This window comes from Hemitrygon akajei, chromosome 6, assembly GCF_048418815.1.
Source record: "Hemitrygon akajei chromosome 6, sHemAka1.3, whole genome shotgun sequence".
In the NCBI taxonomy this organism is placed as follows: Eukaryota; Metazoa; Chordata; class Chondrichthyes; order Myliobatiformes; family Dasyatidae; genus Hemitrygon; species Hemitrygon akajei.
In genome coordinates, this window is record NC_133129.1 from 126,373,454 (window position 1) to 126,392,628 (window position 19,175).

General features: G+C 41.3%; 1 protein-coding gene across 1 annotated transcript in view; it reads left to right on the forward strand.

Annotated features, from left to right (window-relative positions):
- Nucleotides 1–19,175, forward strand: part of LOC140729448 (N-acetyl-beta-glucosaminyl-glycoprotein 4-beta-N-acetylgalactosaminyltransferase 1-like) — an 813,083-nt gene that overhangs the window by 767,513 nt on the left and 26,395 nt on the right. The window contains exon 18 of the mRNA XM_073049203.1: nt 18,887–19,040. Within this exon, the coding sequence (XP_072905304.1) occupies nt 18,887–19,040 (154 nt within the window). The remainder of the gene's footprint in view (nt 1–18,886; nt 19,041–19,175) is intronic.

The following is a 19,175-nucleotide window of genomic DNA, read 5'->3' on the forward strand; positions in this document are numbered from 1 at the left end:
GTGGAGGGAAAATGATAGAGGTGATTAACAGGCACACAAATGTGCAAACAATGGATTGGTGTGTAGGCAGAAGGGATCTGATGTTGTTAATTTAATTCATTCTTTACAATTTCATAGGCCAAACACTTGTTCTTGTACTGTACTCTAGTATGTTTTAACAAAAGCTGAATGCCTGATGCACCATCAATAACTCTAGGAGACTGGAAGTGAACAATAGGCTTTTATTAACAGCGAAAAGGGAGCACAACATGTCAAAGACTGAGGGAGGAGCAGTGCCCCAATCGCCTTTATCCAGGGGTCTGTGGGAGGAGCCACAGGAGCAGTCAGCGGGGGGGGGGGGGGCGTGTCCAGACAGGAATACATGGTTTACCACAATACCAAAAGGAGTCATCTATACTAAAAGATAAAGGCAACCAGCCCCACCATCAGAGAGTGCAGGAGAGGGTTCCAGTTGACTTCTCGGAATTTAAAACACTTGACTTGTGGAAAAATGTGAAGATAATTTTGCATCCATGCAAGGTTTCATTAGGCTGTTATGAACACCATTGTTTATATCCACGGAGTAGAGATTCCCAAAGCAAAGTGCACTTTCTGTGGATTTCAGAGTTCTTTACAGCATGGTTCCATTCATAGGGAAATGCAGAGATGGTGTTGTGGGCCACTGCAAGATTTGGAGAGGAGACTCATTCAGAGTCTAATCAGAGAACAGCCAAATGGAAGGGATTTTATATGTAGCACCTGAACCCTCCCAACTACTTCTTGCTGTTCTGTGTTAGCGGTAATGATTGCAATGTGATGGGATTCACTTGATTTATATTGGAATTATGATTTTTTAGGAGAAGGCACTGTGTCAGACATATCATTCAGACTGTGGTAAGTGACAGTGCAGCTGAGGTCTGTGCATGCTGAATGTGGAATAGAAAGGATAGGAATAGAACGAGGTGGCAGACTGATGTGTGACTGAAGAACTGGAACAGGGGCAGGGAGTCAGATTTCTGGATCATTGGGACCTCTTCTGGGGCAGGTGAGACTTGTACAAAAGGGACAGTTTACACTTGAATCTGAGGGGGACCAGTATTCTTGCAGGCAGATTTACTAGAGCTGTTGGGAGTGGTTTAAACTAATATGGCAGGGGACTGAGATCCAGTAAGATAGAGCTGAGGATCAGCCAGCAGGTTTACAAGTAGATGATGGATGTAACATGAATGTAAGGAAGGACAAGCCAATGATTGGGTGCAAATGCAGACTGAGCAAAGAGTTAAGTTGTACCACAAATGCAAAATTTATAAGGATAAATAATGCAGAACTGAAGGTGGTATATTTAAATGTGTATAGCATTTAGAATAATGTGGACAAACTTGGTGCAAATAGAAATTGGTTGGTTTGATGTGGGCATCACTGAGTCATGGCTGAAAGAAGGTCATAGTTGGGAGTTTAACATCGAAGGATATCATTTGTATTGAAAGGACAGGCAGGAAAGCATAGGTGGTAGTGTGGCTCTATTGGTAAGAGATGGAATTACATCTTTAGAAAGAGGTGACATAGGATCAGAGAATGTTGAATCTTTGTGAGTGGAGTTAAGAAACTTCAAGGGTAAAAACAAACATTATGAGAATCATATACAGGCCTCCAGATAGTAGCCAAGATGTGGGGTTGAGATTGCAAAGGGAGCTGGGAAAGGCATGCAATAAGGGTAATGACACCATTGTAAATGGGGATCTCAGTATGGAAGGGGATTAGGAAAGTCAGGTTGGTGTCAGATTGCAAGAGAAGGAATTTGTTGAATGCCTATGAAATGGCTTTTTGGAGCAGCTTGTGCTTGGGTCTACTCAGGGAAAGGCTATCTTAGATTGGATGTTTCATAATGACCCAGATCTTATCAGGGAGCTTAATGCAAAGGAACCCTTAGGAAGCAATGATCATAATATGATTGAATTCGTACTACAATTCGAGAGGGATAAGCTTAAGTCATATGTATCACAATGGAATAAATGGAATTACAGAGGCATGAGAGAGGAGCTTGCCCAGTTGGATTGGAGGAGGATACCGGTGGGGATGACGACAGAGCAAAGATGGCTGAAGTTCCTGAGAATAGTTCACAAGGCGCAGGATAGATATGTCCCACAGAAGAAGTTCTCAAATGGCAGGGAAACGTTGCTAACAAGGGAAGTTAAGGACTGCATAAAAGCCAAGGAAAGTGCATATAAGGTAGCAATGAGTGGGAAGTTGGATGATTGGGAAGCTTTTAAAGTCCAACAAAAGGCAACTAGAAAAGCTTTAAGAAGGGAAAAGATGAAATATGATGGCAAACCATCCAATAATATAAAGGAGGACACCAAAAGTTTTTTTCAGTTAAATAGTGTAAAAGAAGGGTGAGAATTGATATTGGATTACTGGAAAATGATGTTGGTGAGGTAGTAATGGGGGTCAAAGAAATGGCAGTTGAACTTAATAGATACCTTGCATCTGTTTCCCTGTGAAAGGCACTATCAGTGTGCCAGAGGTCCATGAGGTTCGGGGAGCAAGAGTGAGTGCCATTGCTATTACAAAGGAAAAAGTGCCAGGTACACTCAAAGGTCTTGAGGTGGAGAAGTCACCTGGACCAGATGGGCTATGTCCCAGAGTCCTGAGGGAGGTTTCTGAAGAGATAACAGATGCATTGGTCATGATCTTTTAAGAAACACTTGATTCTAGCATTGTCCCAGAGGACTGGGAGATTACAAATGGCACTCCACTCTTTAAGAAGGGAAGAAGTTAAAAGAAAGGTGTGACGGTCCTGTCCGTTGACTCCTTGTTTCAGTTAATTTCCTTTTCCCCGTGTTGCACTGGGCTCCTTGATTAGGGCACCTGATCCTTATTCGAACAGGTCAGCACATAAGCGCCGGCTTACATCTACTGGCTGCTGGTCCGTCACCTCAGCAGAGCGGCTATGCTCGTTCCAGGCTGCTGAGAACGGGTCGAGTTGAGAGCCTGCCGTCCGCAGTTCCTGGGTCGAGTCGAGAGGCTGGTCCATCACTGTAGCCAGGGTGGCGATGAATGTTCCAAGCCACCAAGAATAAGAAATCATCTTCCGAGTCGCCAAGAATAAGGGATTGTCTTCATAAGCTTCTCCACGTTGTTTGTTTTAGACGCCTCATTTCCTGCTGAGTGAGTCTGGCCGTTTTGCCGCTGCTCCGAGCCAGGATGCGAGTGGTCTGTTGTTGTTTTGTTTTGTTGGCTCTGAGTGTCCAGTCCAAGTCAAGTCCCAGTACAAGTCATGTCCAAGTCTGTCTCCGTGCCTGTGTCCTGCTCTTGGGTCCACTTCCTCAGCTGCCCATTGTAACAAAAGGAAACTGTAGGCCAGTTAGCCTAACCTCTGTGGTTGGGAAAGTGTTGGAGTCTATTATTAAGGATGAGGTTTCGGGGTACTTGGAGTCTAATGATAAAATAAATCAAAGTCAGCATGGTTTCTGTGAAGGGATATCTTGCCTGACAAATCTATTGGAGTTCTTCAAGGAAGTAACAAGCAGGGTGGACAAAGGAGAGGCGAGGATGTCATTTACTTAGATATTCAGAAGGCATTTGATAAGGTGCCACACATGAGGCTGCTTAATAAGATAAAATCCTATGGCATGACAGGAAAGATAATGGCATGTATAGAGGAATGGCTGACAGGTAGGAGACAGTGGGTGAGAATAAATGGGACCTTTTCTGGTTGGCTGCCAGTGACCAATGGTGTTCTTCAGTGATCATTATTGGGACTGCTACTTTCACGTTGTTTGTCAGTGATTTGAATAATGGAATTGATGGGTTTGTGGCAAAGTTTGCAGATGATACAAAGATAGGTGGAGGGGTAGGTAGTTCTGAAGAAGAAATGCGATTGCAGCAGAATTTAGACAAATGGGATGAATGGGCAAAAATGTGGCAGATGGATACAATGTTGGGAAATGTATGATAATGCAGTTTGGTAAAAGGAACAATAGTGTGGACTATTATCTAAATGGGGAGTAGGTTCAAACATCAGAGGTGCAGATGCAGCTAGAAGTCATCATGCAAGACTCCCAAAAGGTAAATTCCTAGGTTGAGTCTGTGGTAAAGAAGGCAAAATCAATGTGGCATTTATTTCAAGGGGAATAGAACATAAAAGCAAGCAGATAATGCTGAGCTTTTATAAGACACTAGTCAGGCCCCAGTTGGAGTATTATCAACCGTTTTGGGCCCCATATCTCAGAAAGGATGTGTTGTCAGAGAGAGTCCAGAGGAAGTTCATGAGGATAAATCTGGGAATGAAGGGGTTAACATATGAGGAGTGTTTGACAGCTTTCGATCTGTACTCACGGGAATTTAGAAGAATGTGTGGGGATCTCTTTGAAACTTACCGAATGTTGATAAGATTAGATAGGATGGATGTGGAGAGGATGTTTTCTATGTGGAAGTATCCAGAACTAGAGCGCACAGCCTCAAAATTGAAGGGCAACCTTTTGGAACAGAAGTAAGGAAGAATTTTTTTAGCCAGAGAGTAGTGAATCTGTGGAATACTCTGCCAACAGACTGTGGTGGAGGCCAAGTCCATGAGTATATTTAAGGCAGAAGTTTATAGTTTCCTGATAGGTCAGGGCATCCGGGATCAGCCGTGATGGAATAGCGGAGCAGACTCAATGGGCTGAATGCCCTAATTCTGTTCCTAAGTCTTATGGACAATCTATCACAAGCTGGTGTCTTCCTTCTGCCACTGTTGCCCTTGCTGGTATTTTGGGGCCTGGTCTACAGCCCTCAGGCTCTGGATTCCCTTCCAACTCTCATGTCGATGGGTGGTTCTTCATGGAAGACCACTGCGGATCACGAGGGCAGTCAGGGAATTGAGTAAGCAGGAGGTACGACAGCACCCTGGTGCTGCTGCTTGCATCAATCCTGTGATGAGAAATTTGAGAGATCATGTGACCTTGACTCTTATGGGGAGAGCAGTCCAGAAAGGAGTATACAGTCAGATTTTTTCCAACAGCGAGTTATATGTCTCGATGATGACAGTCATCTAAAGCCTGTGACTGTTCAGAGAAGCTGAAGTAAAATGTTGTGTTGCTAAGGACTCTCTTGGAATAGGTCCTTCACTATGGGCAAGGCTTTCCTCCAGCCACTAGTTCCCTACATCCTAGCCATGATCATAATGGTGTCTCCAGCAATGATATCCTGCTAGTGGTATCATGACTTGGAAACTCCTTGTATTAACTATCTCCACCCTCTGAAAAAGTCTCTGCCTGACTCTATCTGTGCCTCTTCTCATCTCTGTTAAGTCACCTTTCATGCTTTTTCACTCCAAAAAGAAAAACCCAAGCTCGCTGAACCTATTTTCATAAGACATGTCCTCTAGTCTAGGCAGCATCTTGGTAAGTCTCCATTGCACCCTCTTTAAAGCTTCCACATACTTCCCATAATGAGGTGATCAGAACTGAATACAATATTCCAAATGCAATCTAACCAGGGTTTTATAGAGCTGCAACATCACTTCACAGATCTTGAACTCAATCCCCCAACTAACGAAGGCCAAACTGCCATATGCCTTCTTAGCAAACCTGTTAGGCAATTTTGAAGGATCTATGGGTGTAGAATACCTCTGTTCCTCAACACTGCCACAAATCCTGCCAATAACCCTGTATTCTGCCTTCAAATTTGATCTTCCAAAATGAATCACATTTTTCCAGATTGAGCTCCATCTGCCACTTCTCAGCCCAGCTCTGCATCTTAACATTGTCCCACTGCAACCAACAACAACCCTCCACACTATCCACAACTCCACCAACCCTCATGCCATCTGCAAACTTACGAACCCACCCTTCCACTTACTCATCCAAGTTATTTATAAAAATCACCAAGCGCATGGGTCACAGAACAGATCCATGCAGAAAACACCACTGGTCACTGATCTCCAGGCAGAATGCTCTCTAAAATCCCCCTCTGCTTCTTTGGGCAAATCAGTTCAGCATCCGCACAGCCAAGGTTCCCTGGATCCCATGCCTCCTGACTTTCTGAATGAGCATACAATAGGGAATCTTATCAAATGCTTCACTACCATTGTGGGACACTATGGTAGACTAGCAGTTAGCATGACACTATTACATCTTGGTACATCAGAGTTCAGAGTTTTGTTGCCGTTGTTAAGAAGTTTGTCTGTCCTGCCTGTTAAATGTGTAAGTTTCCTTTGGATGTGGTCTTCTTAGTGGTTTAAAATGGAATAGCAAGAAGTAACTTATGATTTATTCACCTTATCAATGATATAGTTGTAACCCTCAGGTTTGGCTGGCGGCTTAATCTAGGGCAAGACAGCCTCCAGCCCGGGCAAACTTAAGAAACCTTGTTTGGGTGGATGCTGCGTGATGTGTTCCCTGTTACAAATCAGAACCACGAAATAACAAACAGTACACAATATGCAATTGAACAATTGAGCTTTATAATTCTTAATTTGACTATAGGGTTAGTAAAGAAAGCAAACAAGAAAAAAGGCCCATTCTCATGAAACAGTCTCATGCACAACGTTGGAGCTCACTATTTTCCCATCTGTTCTTTCTCCATCGATTCCACCCCACCACCCGCAACCCCGACCTCATTCCAAGTCCAACCATCTGCAGACTACAACTTCCCTGTTCTGGCATCTTCACTCTCCATCTTCCGCCGAACAAAAGCCTATGAAACCTTCCCTCGGGCACACAAGAAAGAAAACGTCTCCCCTCATTGGCCAGCGCAATGCCCCCGTTATCTCGAGTCATTGTTACGTAACCCCGTAACCAGGTAACTTACCAGCAAAGATAGCGGGATCAGCTGAGTCGGATGCTACTATTTTCAAATGTTTTATTCAAAAAAGGGCACAAGCATATGGTTAATACAAAACATTCAGATCGTATACATCGTCAAAACTCAATCTAAAACACCGGTGTAATAATAATCAATCAGAAATAAGCTCTATAGTTGTCTAGGGGTAATACTGAGTCCAATTGAAATATAAAGAGTCACTCAGAAGTTTGCAGGCTTTTCCCTTTTGGGAACCACTGGGGTTTTCACGTTGTAGAGAGAGAGAGATGATTTAGAAAGGATAAACACTTGCCCGTTGTCTTTGCAGAGCAAATCCTTGGAATCAGGGGAGCAGGCTTCCCCGTTGTTAGTTAAAAGCAGTCTTTCGTTGGTTCTAGCCACAGATTCAAAATTTGGAATCTAACGCACGTGGCTTCCTTCAAAATGGCTTCCCGCTCCCACAGGAATCGGTATCGTGCTTCCTTGGTGTCCCCTGGGTGCGTCCGAGGGTTCCCCCCCCCTCAGACCCTCCTTTATACTTCTTCACGGGATCGCAGGTGTCAATCACATTGCAGGTAATGCGATCTCTCTCTCAACCAGCCCACTTTGCCCGAGGGCTTTTCACGTGGTCTCCATGAGACAATAGTCAATGTCGCCTTTATTCTGCTTCTTGGGAGAGCGTGGTCTTCCACACGTCTCTCTCTCTCTCTCCCATTTTCCTGTGTCTATTCAGCACGTCTCTTTCTCTCTTGGGTCAGTTGACCCCCCCTCGACTAGGGCTCTTGCGATTCTCACAAAGGAGGGGGCCGAGGGCATAACATCATAAACCAAACACAGCGCTACAGAGAAACCATTACATTAGCAGGGAAACCTTTCCCAGGTCGTTACATCATGTTCAAAATCTTTTTTAATTCTGTGAAGTCACCATAACTTGTATTAAAGAGGAATCGTTAACCCCATCAGGTACTTTTCTCCTGGAATCCATGGGTTGTTAAATTTCAGCTTGCCCCTTGTATTTTCCTGCATTGTTTTAAACTCCTTCCTCCCATATTCAAATTGGTGCCCAGACATCAGCTTCTCAATCTAAAAAGTATTGCCTCCAGTTCTGATCTAGAGTCAGCCATGAAAGAAAGGTGGTTGTTGGTCATTAGACTGATCAGTGGTACTTCCAGAGTTACTGGAGCATTACAATAAGATATCTTTCGAATATCACCAGAGTGTTCTGCCACTGTGATGAAGATGATTCCCAGCTCTTCCTCGCCCTATAACTTGAAAGCTTTGCCAACTACTTTTCATGAAAATTCCCTTTTCTCAAGGTAATTCAGTGCAGGATGTATACCCACTGTCATTTCCTTTGTTAACTTTGATGCATTTCTTGGTTTGTGGTGCCGATTATTTTGTGAAATGCTTGTCAGTATTCTCTGGAAGAAATCTCGTTATACACTCAAAACTAAAGTGGACAGATTTAAGATTGTCTCAATTACCTTGGTCGTGAAAGATCGCATTGTGTTCACAATTATGTTTCAAGATGTTAAACAGGTGTTTGCCTTCTGGAATGGGGCCATATTTCAATTTTTATGAAGAATGAAATTCTAGGTGCTGAGATTGATGAGTGTAGAACAGGAATGCAGTTGGATATGGTATTGGTTGGAAATCTGATGGCTCTTCTCCTGCACAATGTATTGTTCTAGCAGCAGAATTCTCTGTTGTCCCTTCACCAGTAGTAGTAACTTGAGCAATAATGTCCATATGAAAGCAAGGTTTACAGCCTGTTTTCCTGGATGAATCATGACATGTATGACTGAGGGTGTATTTGTTCGTCTTGGCAGTATTTTTTTACGATTCAAGTCACTCCTGGATACTTAGAACGCTAAGTATTGCAGGATTATCCCATCATGGGAGGAGAGCCAAGGCAGTGTGGGAGAGGGTAGGGTCTCCGCTGAATGCTCCTGAATCAATGCTAGGTTGGGGGGGCCTTGCCCCTCCCGTCAATGCTGCACTCCACTGTTTGCTCAGTGCTGCCCTCCAGTGTTAGCTTAGTGGAAGAACATGCTGGACCAGGACAATCTACAGTCTTGCCACTTGGGGACCTCTGCAGGACATTTTCTTTCCTTTGTGACTGTATTTTTTTCTGAAATAGTAACTATATATGCTATTTGTGCTATGTGCAGTACGCAGTGTGCTATTGGTAATGTGTTTTGCACCCTGACACCCAATGTTTCATTTGACTATATTCATGTTTTTTAATACTAATTAAACTTTAAAATAAACTGGAATTTGAACTTAAAAAGTTTAAATTTATTAAATAATTTGAGACTTGAAATAGCAGACAAAATCAGTATCAGTTTGTAGATGACACCAAGAACGGGGGTGTAGTGGACAGTGAGGAAGACTATCAATATTGCAGTGGGATCTGGACCAGCTGAAAAACATGGGTGGAATAATTGAAGTTAGACTTTAATACAGACAAGAGTAAGATGTTGTACTTTTAGAGGACAAATCAAGGTGGGACACGGTGAGTGGTAGGACACCAAGGAGTACAGAAGGTCAAAGGCCCTGGGAATAGAGATCCAGGAATCCTTGAAAGTGGCATCCCAGATAGACAAGGTCGTAAAGAAAGCTTTTGGCACAAAGTACTGAGTACAGGAGTTGGGATGTTATGCTGAAGTTGTATAAGACATTGGTGAGGCCTAATTTGGAGTATTGTGTGCAGTTTTGGCCATCTACCTACCATTTGTAGAGTGTAGAGAAAATTTACAAGGATGTTGCCAGGACTTGATGACCTAAGTTATAAGGAAAAGTTGAATAGGACAGGACTTTATCTCCTAGTGTGAAGGAGAATGAGGGGAGATTTGATAGACACAATTCTGAATGGTATAGATAGGGTAAATGCAAACAGGCTTTTTCCATTGACACTAGAGGTCATGAGTTAAGGGTGAAAGGTGATCATGAGTAGGAATTTCTTCACTCAGTGGGCAATGAGAGTGTTGAATGAGCTGCCAGTGGAAGTTGTGGATATGGGTTCGATTTAGATAAAGGAAATTTGGATGTGTACATGGATAGGAGAGTTATGGAGGGCTACTGTTCAGTGCAGGTCAATGGAACCAGGCAGATTAATAGTTCGGCCTGGACTAGGTGGGCCAAAAAGCATATTTCTGTGTAGTAGTGTTTTATGACTCTACAAACCTGTTACAGATGTACAATATCATACCATTTATGTGCAGTTTTAGTGTAGATGTAGAGTTTACACAACCATTCAATTCTAGGCCTGCAAATGCAGCACAAGGTGAAGAAAACTGGGTGAATTGAGTACAGCACACATAGAACACAATGGAATTCACACATGAATCAAAGTGCAGATGCAAAATGCCTGTAAATCAGATGGTGAATTAATTGTATAATGCGAAGTGTGTTTACACTGCGTGAATTTAAGACCATGCATTTTTGTCTCTAGAAACATAGTGAGTGGAGTCATTTTCATTATAAATTGCTTGCAAAATATAGCTTTGAGTTAAAACTGATTGGAAGTTAAGCACATGCTGTAATTAAACACCAACTTTCCTGGTTTCATATCAAAACAAAAGCTACTAAGTAGGATATAATTGTTCATTCATGCTGTCCTACATTTTAAGAAGCTTGTATGGGTATGACATCAGAATATTATGGATTGATTCTGTCTCATGTGATAATTATTCCTAACTTGCTGTTTACACAAATGTTTGTAAATTATTACCTTGGAACACAGTCATTAATAATCCAGGTGGGAATCTGGGAGACATTTATTGTGCAGAGAGTAATTAAAATGTGGATCTTGCTAATTTGGATGAATTATATAGATTTAAAGGTAGACTAGACCATTATGTTGATTTGGAAAGAATAGAAAAATAAGTTAACAGATCGGGAAGAAACTTCTGTGAAGCATAAGCAGTGGTATGAACTATTTGGACTAAATGGACTATTTCTGCATAACAGTTTCTTTGTGGGCATTGTATTAATCCAGAGTTTGTATATTTGAATCTAAGTATGAATCTAGGAATGTAAATGCACTGTATTAATGTGGTTTTTCATTTTACTTTCATTTCAATGTCACTTCTGTTAAGATTGCGGTGCACTCAGACACAGAGGCCCCTGAGGGGCCAACAAAAGGTGCTTTTGTCATTTTTAAACCTCTTTTTTATGATTGTAAGACAATGCTGGACATTAAGAACCTTAGGTTTTGCAGGTCTTCCCCATCAGCATGTTGCCCGTTGATGGAGGAGCTAGAGGAACTGCACTTGGTGCAGACCGTGTTGCTGCCTGCTACACAAAGGTGTTGGAGACAGTGTGTGACAGTTGAACAGTAAGTGATTGTCTTGTAATTGCAAGACCCTGTTGGACATTGGTAATGTAAAATATTGCAAATCCAGTTTACTGGTTTAGTGGCAAGGCCGACTGCAAGGGAGCTGCATGGCCTTAGTTGTAGCGAGGACTTGGCCTCATGCCACTGGCTTGCCTGTTGCCGTAGTCCAGGAGGTGGTGTGGTGAGGCGTCCATGATAGATTGAGGGCTGCCCCCCCACCCCCCACCACTCAGTGCTGCCCTCTTGTGTCCATTCAGTGGAAGACAAGTTGAATTGCGTGCATATATGCGTGCATTCATCTGCGGATTACTAGGATCTGCTTGTTCGTACCAACAATACCCATGCGTCATTAATTTACTAGACATCTCTCTCAGGGGCTTGTGCTATACAGTATATATAAATTTTATGTGATTGTATGTTTACTGCTATTTTATAATGTGCTATATGTGCCTTGTGCTGTGTATGACTGTTGGTACTGCGTTTTGCACCTTGATCCCGGAGGAACGCTGTTTCATTTGGCTTTATTCATGGGTATTCACATGTGGTTGAATGACAATTAAACTTGAGCTTAAACTTAAGAGTTCCCCAACATAAAAGTAGCCCTTTGTTTCCATCTGCTGTATCGCAATATATATTAACAGCCTCTAGTACCCATGCTGACACAGCTGTATGGGCTGACCCTTATCCCTGCCTTTGTACATGTAACTGAGCAGGGATGCAAGACGGTGCAAGAACTGTACTGTCAAAATATTGTCATATTCATGAGATATTTGCACAGAGATCCAATGCAGCATAATAGTGAAATGGTCATCTGTTGTGTAAAATGCTATGACTGTGGTGTGATTTGTTGAATCTTACAGCGAATATGCAATATAATAGAGATATTTAGTTTGTGTTATAATTTAATGTTATGGCAGCATTTGTTTCGGTGCAATGATAGTGAAGAGAACCAGGAGGTTTAAACAAGGAATCAACTTGACAAATGCTACTCCAGTCCACTGCAAATTCTCTTTGAGGTATGCCTACCCTGAAGAAGGTTAAATCTCCCCGTCAGTGGGAGCTCAATGGGATCCTTCCTCACTGCTCCCCCTCTATGACCTTTGCTGCTCTCCAACTCTTTGACCATGTGCCCACCCTTACCCCCACCTTCTTATTCTGGCATCTACCCCTTCCTGTGCAGTACTGATGAAGGGTCTCAGCCCAAAGTGTCAACTGTTATTCCTTTCTGTCAAAGCTGCCTGACCTGCAGAGTTCCTCCAGCACTGTGTGCATTCATCAAGATTACCAGCCTTTGCAGAATCTCTTGTGAACATGAAAAAGGATTCTGTTTTTATTTCTTTTGGTTTCAATTCAGTATTCTGTGAGTTCTTCATGTTTCAAAAGAATTCATCATGGAAAATCTGTTAGGATACATTTGAGATCAACCAAATTCAGAAAATCTTGACATTCTGAGAACAAAGCTTTTTATATTTGATCTGCTGGTGATAAAGGCAGCTGGTGGGCAAGATAACAATTAAAAACTATCCAGTGATATAACTATTCCTGTTTGTAATCTGTTTGAAGCATAAAAGTAGGAAGATAAGTAAGCTATTTGACTCCACGTGCCAATTCTATTCAGCAAGACCGTAGCTGAACTATCTCAACACTGTTTTCTGTTTTATCCTTCTATACCTCATCTAATGCTTGGAAATCTCGGCTTTGAAATTGATGAGTGCACCTCTACATCATTCCTGGTTAGAGAATTCCAAAGACTGACCGTCCCTCCCTTTAGGTGTAAGAAATGTTTCCTCATCTTGGTCTCAAATGGCCTAGTAATTCAGCTAAGGAAAATATGCTCCCTGTGTCTACACTCTTTATCCTCTAAGAATGTTGTATGTTATAATGAGGTCAGCTCTGATTTAGCCTTCAACCTCACTTCATGGGCCCCATCATCCCAGCAACCAGTCTTCTGAATCTTCACTGCACTCCCTCTATGACAAGTATATACTCTCTTAGGTAAGGAGACCAAAACTGTATATTGTATTCCAGGGGTGGTCTCACCAGTGCCCTAAATAAGTACACTAAGGCATTTTTACTTGTGAAATCCTTTAAGTCTTTGAGTTGATCACTTGAGAAGGCTTTTAGAGAATTCTTCAATTTGCCTGCTCTCAGAAATTTGCCCCTATTCTACATATGTGGCATGATGACACACCAAAAGGTTGACTATACTCCTAATCTCAGTATAGATTTGGGTCAAGTATGGTCATATCAATACCCCAAAACCTCTTCCAATCTTCCTTGAGCAAATGTACCTCCAATAAGCCTTGTGCTGAGTGGTACTAATCACCAGGATGCACGGGAAACTGTTCAACCTACACCGTTCCCACTCCAGAGCCAAAATTGCTCTCAGTTATTGAGCCACAGTGTGCAGATCTACATCGTCCTGATAAAGAATTCCAGCCTGAAACGCTGACTGTTTATTCATCTGCATAGATGCTGCCAGATCTGCTGAGTTCCTGCAGCATTTTGTGTGAGTTGCTCTGGATTTCCTGCACCTAGAAAATCTCCTGTGTTGAGGATGATATATATATGTAACTTTTTTACTGAAGCATGCAGAGAATAGGACTTGTACTAAATGTCCATGAAACAAAGGTACCTACCAACTGGACCCACTGAACCACACTGTTGTCTGGCAATGAAGGTGCAAGATGGAACCTGGAAGCCACACACCACTTTCCAAATCTTAGGGGCCATTTTTCAGTAACCACCAATGAAATTCACCATGACTTCCAATTCAGAACCCATAGAACTGTAGTAGGAACAAGTCACCTTCATCTCAGAAGGACTGCCTGAGAGCTACTGCATGTCTGACTGTATCGTCTCTGATATCAAGCCAATGTTATAATTTTAGTTGAATTAATTCATGGGATGTGGCTTGCTCTTAATACTTGAGTAACTGATTGAGGTAGACAGCAGAGAAATGAGTCCTGTGGTCTGACTCATTAATGCTGACCAAAGTGGCTGCCTAAGCTATTTTCAGTTGCCTGTATTTGGCCCATATACCTCTAAACCTGTCTTATCTATGTTTCTGTCAAATTGTCTTTCAAACATTGGAATTATTTCTGTTTCAACCACTTCCTCTGGCAGCTTGATCCATTTGCCCACAATACTTTGTATAAAAAATAATTACCTCTCAGCTCCCCTTTAAATATTTCTGCTCACATGTAAACCTACACCCTGGAGTTTTAGACTTTCCCACCCAGGGGAAGTAAATTGTGACTGATCATGTGTATCCGTTTCTGTTTCTGAAACTTCAGCTACAGTTTTACTATTGTAAATCAGAAATTCTGATAGAATACTAAGACAATTCTGCACCAAATGACTAATTATTTTAATTTATTTTTATCTTGAAAAAAGTGATCAATAAACTAATATTATTAACTAGGTAATAATTTCTTGCATATCATTTTCACTTTGCAGGATAGTTGTCTCTGTTTAATGATAAACAATGTTTTGATGTACTGCACGGTTCTATCTACATTTGAATTTAATATAGTTCTCTACATGTGAATTTATTTTGTAATAGAATGTTACTGAATTATTGGTCCTGTTCTCATTTTGTAAATTTACATCTCCACAAACTGTGTCTCAAAGTTTATGAAGAGTGATACAAGGACTAAAGTGGGAACACTTATATAGGGTCCTTCAATCTATATCAATATCTCTTCTATTCCTTCAGTCTCTCCTTCTAAGAAAATAGTACATCATCACTGTACTGAGACTCATTCCACCGAGAAGCAACACTGAACATCATAGGAAGTCATTCCTGCCTGTGGCCATCAAACTTTACAACTCCTCCCTCGGAGTGTCAGAAAACTCCGAGCCAATAGGCTGGTCCTGGACTTATTTCCACTTGGCATAAATTACTTATTATTATTTAATTATTTCTGGTTTTTATTTTGCTATATTTCTACTCTATTCTTGGTTGGTGCAACTGTAACAAAACCCAATTTCCCTCGGGATCAATAAAGTATGTCTATCTGTCTGTCTGTCTGTATGATTGACAGCTGCTAAATTTGGGTTATTTTGTTAAATTCAGGAACAGCTTCTTCCCCTCTGCCAGTCGATTTCTGAATGGACATTGAACCCATGAACACTACCTCACTACTTTTTCATTTCTATTGTTGCACTACTTATTTAACTATTACTTATGGTAAATCATAGTTTTTTCCTCTAATATAGCATACTGCATTGTACTGCTGCCACAAAATCGACAAATTTCATGACGTATGCCAGTGATATTAAACCTGGTACTGATTCTGAAATTCCTTTTAATCTTTTCACCTTCTGGAAATGATTTCTGTTGTCAGAAGTGCAGCCCCTGTGTTTAACTGGGATTTTATGTTTGCTTTCTCTTTTGCTTTGGAAAAATAATGATCTTGCAGAGCTACAAAAGATGAAGATGAAGTTGTGGTGGGAATGGGAAATGTAAGGACCTCTTTACATCAAAATGTGGAACGTACTTGAAGAAGGAAAGCAGAGACAACAAAATATTAAGAAATAGATGCATGTTTTGGTGGAAGGACTGCAAGTAAATAATAGATAAATGCCAGGTTTGGTTGATTGGTAGGCCAATAGAATGATTTCATACCAAAAGCAGAAATTTTATAAAACCAAAAATGTTATCAATCTCAATAGCTGGCTGGTGGCATAGTGGCATCAGCGCCGGAGCTCACAGCGAAGGCTCCTGAGTTCGAATCCAGCCTGCTCCCTTGCACGCTTTCCATCTGTGCTGGGTTGAGAGTCAAGCCAGCAACTCGGCCTCATAAAAACAAGAAAGCCTGCTAAAAAACGGTGTCCCGATGACTCCACTCAGAGTTAAGGGCTTTCTTCTTCTTCAATGACCAAGCTACCCAATGGAGTAGTAATGATTGCAATATGCTGGTAATTCAATGACTGGACTGTGCTGAGAATATTAACATATCTTTAGAACCATACGCTTGGAAGAAAAGGAAATGAATAGGACTGTGATCTTGGGCCAGTGATCTAGACAGAATTTGCACATGCAAGAAAATGGTCAGGCACCCACTGATCCACTTTAACATATAATAACCTACTCTCAGTATGACTGAGGCAAAAATATAAGTAACAGATTTAACATCCTTCTGCCATCATTATTAGGGAGGTGGGAGAACAAAAAAAAACACAGGAAATTGTAACTGTTGGTCTTGTACTTGGAGTTGCTAACAGCTGAATGTCTTACATCAGTGTAAGAATTATATGATTTTATTCCACTTCAAAAATTCTTTCATCTCTGCAGTAATTTTCAGCTTCACTACAACTCATTACATTTTTGGTGGTTGAAGGTTTTTTCTCAAAATGGAGGTCAGTGACTAGTGGTGTGTCATAGCATTGAGGTATTGTTGATGGTAAAAAAAAAGGTTATTAAAAGATTGCAGGTGGATCTCAATCAGTTAGGGAAGTGGGCCAAGGGAAAGTGATTTTATAAGAGATAAATATGAGGTAATGCATTTTGGAAAGTCAAACCAGCTCAGGATTTATACTTTGAAGAGTAGGGAGTGTAATAGAACAAAGAGACCTGGGATTTCAAGGGCACAACAAGTAAACAGGGTGCTGTAAAAGGCATATAGCATGCTGTTCTTCATCTGTCAGGCCACTGAGTATAGAGGTTGGGATATTGTTTTACTGTTGTGTAAGTCATTGATAAGGTCACACTTGAAGTACTATTTTGATCACCTTGTTACAGGAAAGATGTGCTTAAACTGGAAAAGATTTAAGAGGATGATGCCAGCACCAGAGTGCCTGAGTTATAGGGAGAGGTTGGCAATGTTAAAGCTTTATTCCTTGGAACTTTGGAGACTAAGTGGTAGCCATGTAGAAGTATTTATATCATGATACGCAAAGGTAAGGTAGATGGTGGGGTGGGAAGAAAATAGGTTTATGGTGATGGGGGAATTTTTAAAAGGGACCTGAAGGGCAACTTTTTCCACACAATGTCATGAGTATATGGAATCAGCTGCCAGAGGAATTGGTTGAGGCAAGTACAATAGTTTAATTTAAGAAGCACTTGGATAGGTACATAGAGGGATAGTCTACAGGTCTTGCAGTGCATTGTGTCCAAAGCTAGGCTGGGAGTTAAATACCTTCTCAAAAATCACTCAGGCCCAGAAACTTTCTTCAAGGTTTTTGATGAGAAAACTTCTGTGAAACTGTAGAAGGTTAAGTAAAACACACATTAAATTCAACACAGAATAATTGTGCACATCAATATACTAATAATATCAATTAATCTCAAGCTCAGCATTAAACAAGGTCATAAAACACATGCAACATTTTATGGCTATGCTGTGGACTAGAGTGAATCTTGGTACAAGGATAGCTTAATAGTAGAGAATGATAAACTTAATACTTCCTTCAAAGTATATCTACTAAGTGTTTACCAATATTAAGAATGCTTAAGACTCGCAGACGCTGGTGTTTCAAGGGCAAATAAAGAGTGGATGGAGATGGATGTCTTTCTACCATGTTTGCTGCAAATCAAAATCCAAATTAACCCACACAAGGAATGACGCCATAAATAGCTTACAAGCACAAAATGATGTTTGTACAAAATGAACAGTGCCTCCAGAGGCGGAACGGGTAGTGCTTGAAGAGATATGGGCTGAGCACAGAAAATTGTGATAACGAGGTGGACAAGTTGGCCAAAATGGACTGGGTTGACCATAGGGCCAATATCCATGCCATGTTGCTCTGACTATCAAGGAAGTGATTGTGGATTGTAGGAGAACATGCATCAGTCCTTATTGAGAGGTCAACGGTGGAGAGGGTGAGCAGCTTTAAGTTCCTGACTGTCAACATCTCTGAGCATCTGTCCTGCTTCCAACACATTGATCACGAAGAACATATGCCAGCATTGCTATTTCATTAGGAGTTTGAAAGAGATTTCATATGTCACCAGAGACTCCTGCCATTTCTGTAGATGTGTGATGTACAGCATTCTGACTGGTTGCATCACCACCTGGTATGAAGGATCCAATGCTTAGAAGGCTTCCTTGACAAGAGTCACAAATGAGGAATTGTCTTTTGGGTGCATTGCCGTAGAGCTAATGAAACATATTGACTCTAATCCCCAAAGAGGGGCTAAAATCATTGAGAGAAAACTGGATGAACAGAATGAATACTCCAGTTTTAACTCTTTAAAGCAAGAAGAATTTTCATATGGCAGCCTTTGTAACCTCAGGATGTCCTGAAGCATTTTGTAGTAAAAGAAAACATATTTGTAATGTCATATAATAGTTGGAAATCCATATGTGCTCATCAACATGCTCCAGTGAAAAAAAAATGTCTGGGTCTTTCACATAATGCCTGAAAGATAAATGTTGATCAAGGCAAACAGGTCAACTGCCCTGATCTTCTCAAATAGCATGATGGATCTTTTACATTCACTTGAGAGATCTGGACAACAGGACATTTAATTAACTGTTCAGCATTCACTCTTTGCAGCAGAGAAGTCTCATGCTGGATTCTGGAGTGGACCTCGAGTCCACAATCAGTGATGAAAAAGGATCTATGGTATGATTGTGTAGGGAAACACACCTCTATTCCAATAACTGTGCCACAGCTTAGAATTATTATCTAGTCCATGACCCAATGGATCTGGTCTGTTTAAATGAGTTCTGTAACTTCTACTTTATCCAATCAATTCTTTTAATTTTAATTGTCTGATTTCTAAGACTGTGGCTAAAAGTTTTTTTGAAAATACATGACATTGTTTTGCTTTTTCAGGACAGCCATACGATTCTTTTCCTGTGTGATCTTCACATCCATTTCCCTATCAGTATCATAGACAACATTAGAAAGCACTGTATAGAAGGAAAACTGGCATATGCCCCCATTGTGATGCGACTAGGCTGTGGCAGCTCCCCCAGTGAACCTGATGGTAAGTCATCTTCTGACATACAGCACTCCCTCCATCCAAACACTGCAGAGTAGTCATCGTATGGCTGCTGGTCAAAGCTTGCTTTAATTTCATTGTGTGATCTATTTGAGTATTACTGATGCAATACTGAGTAGA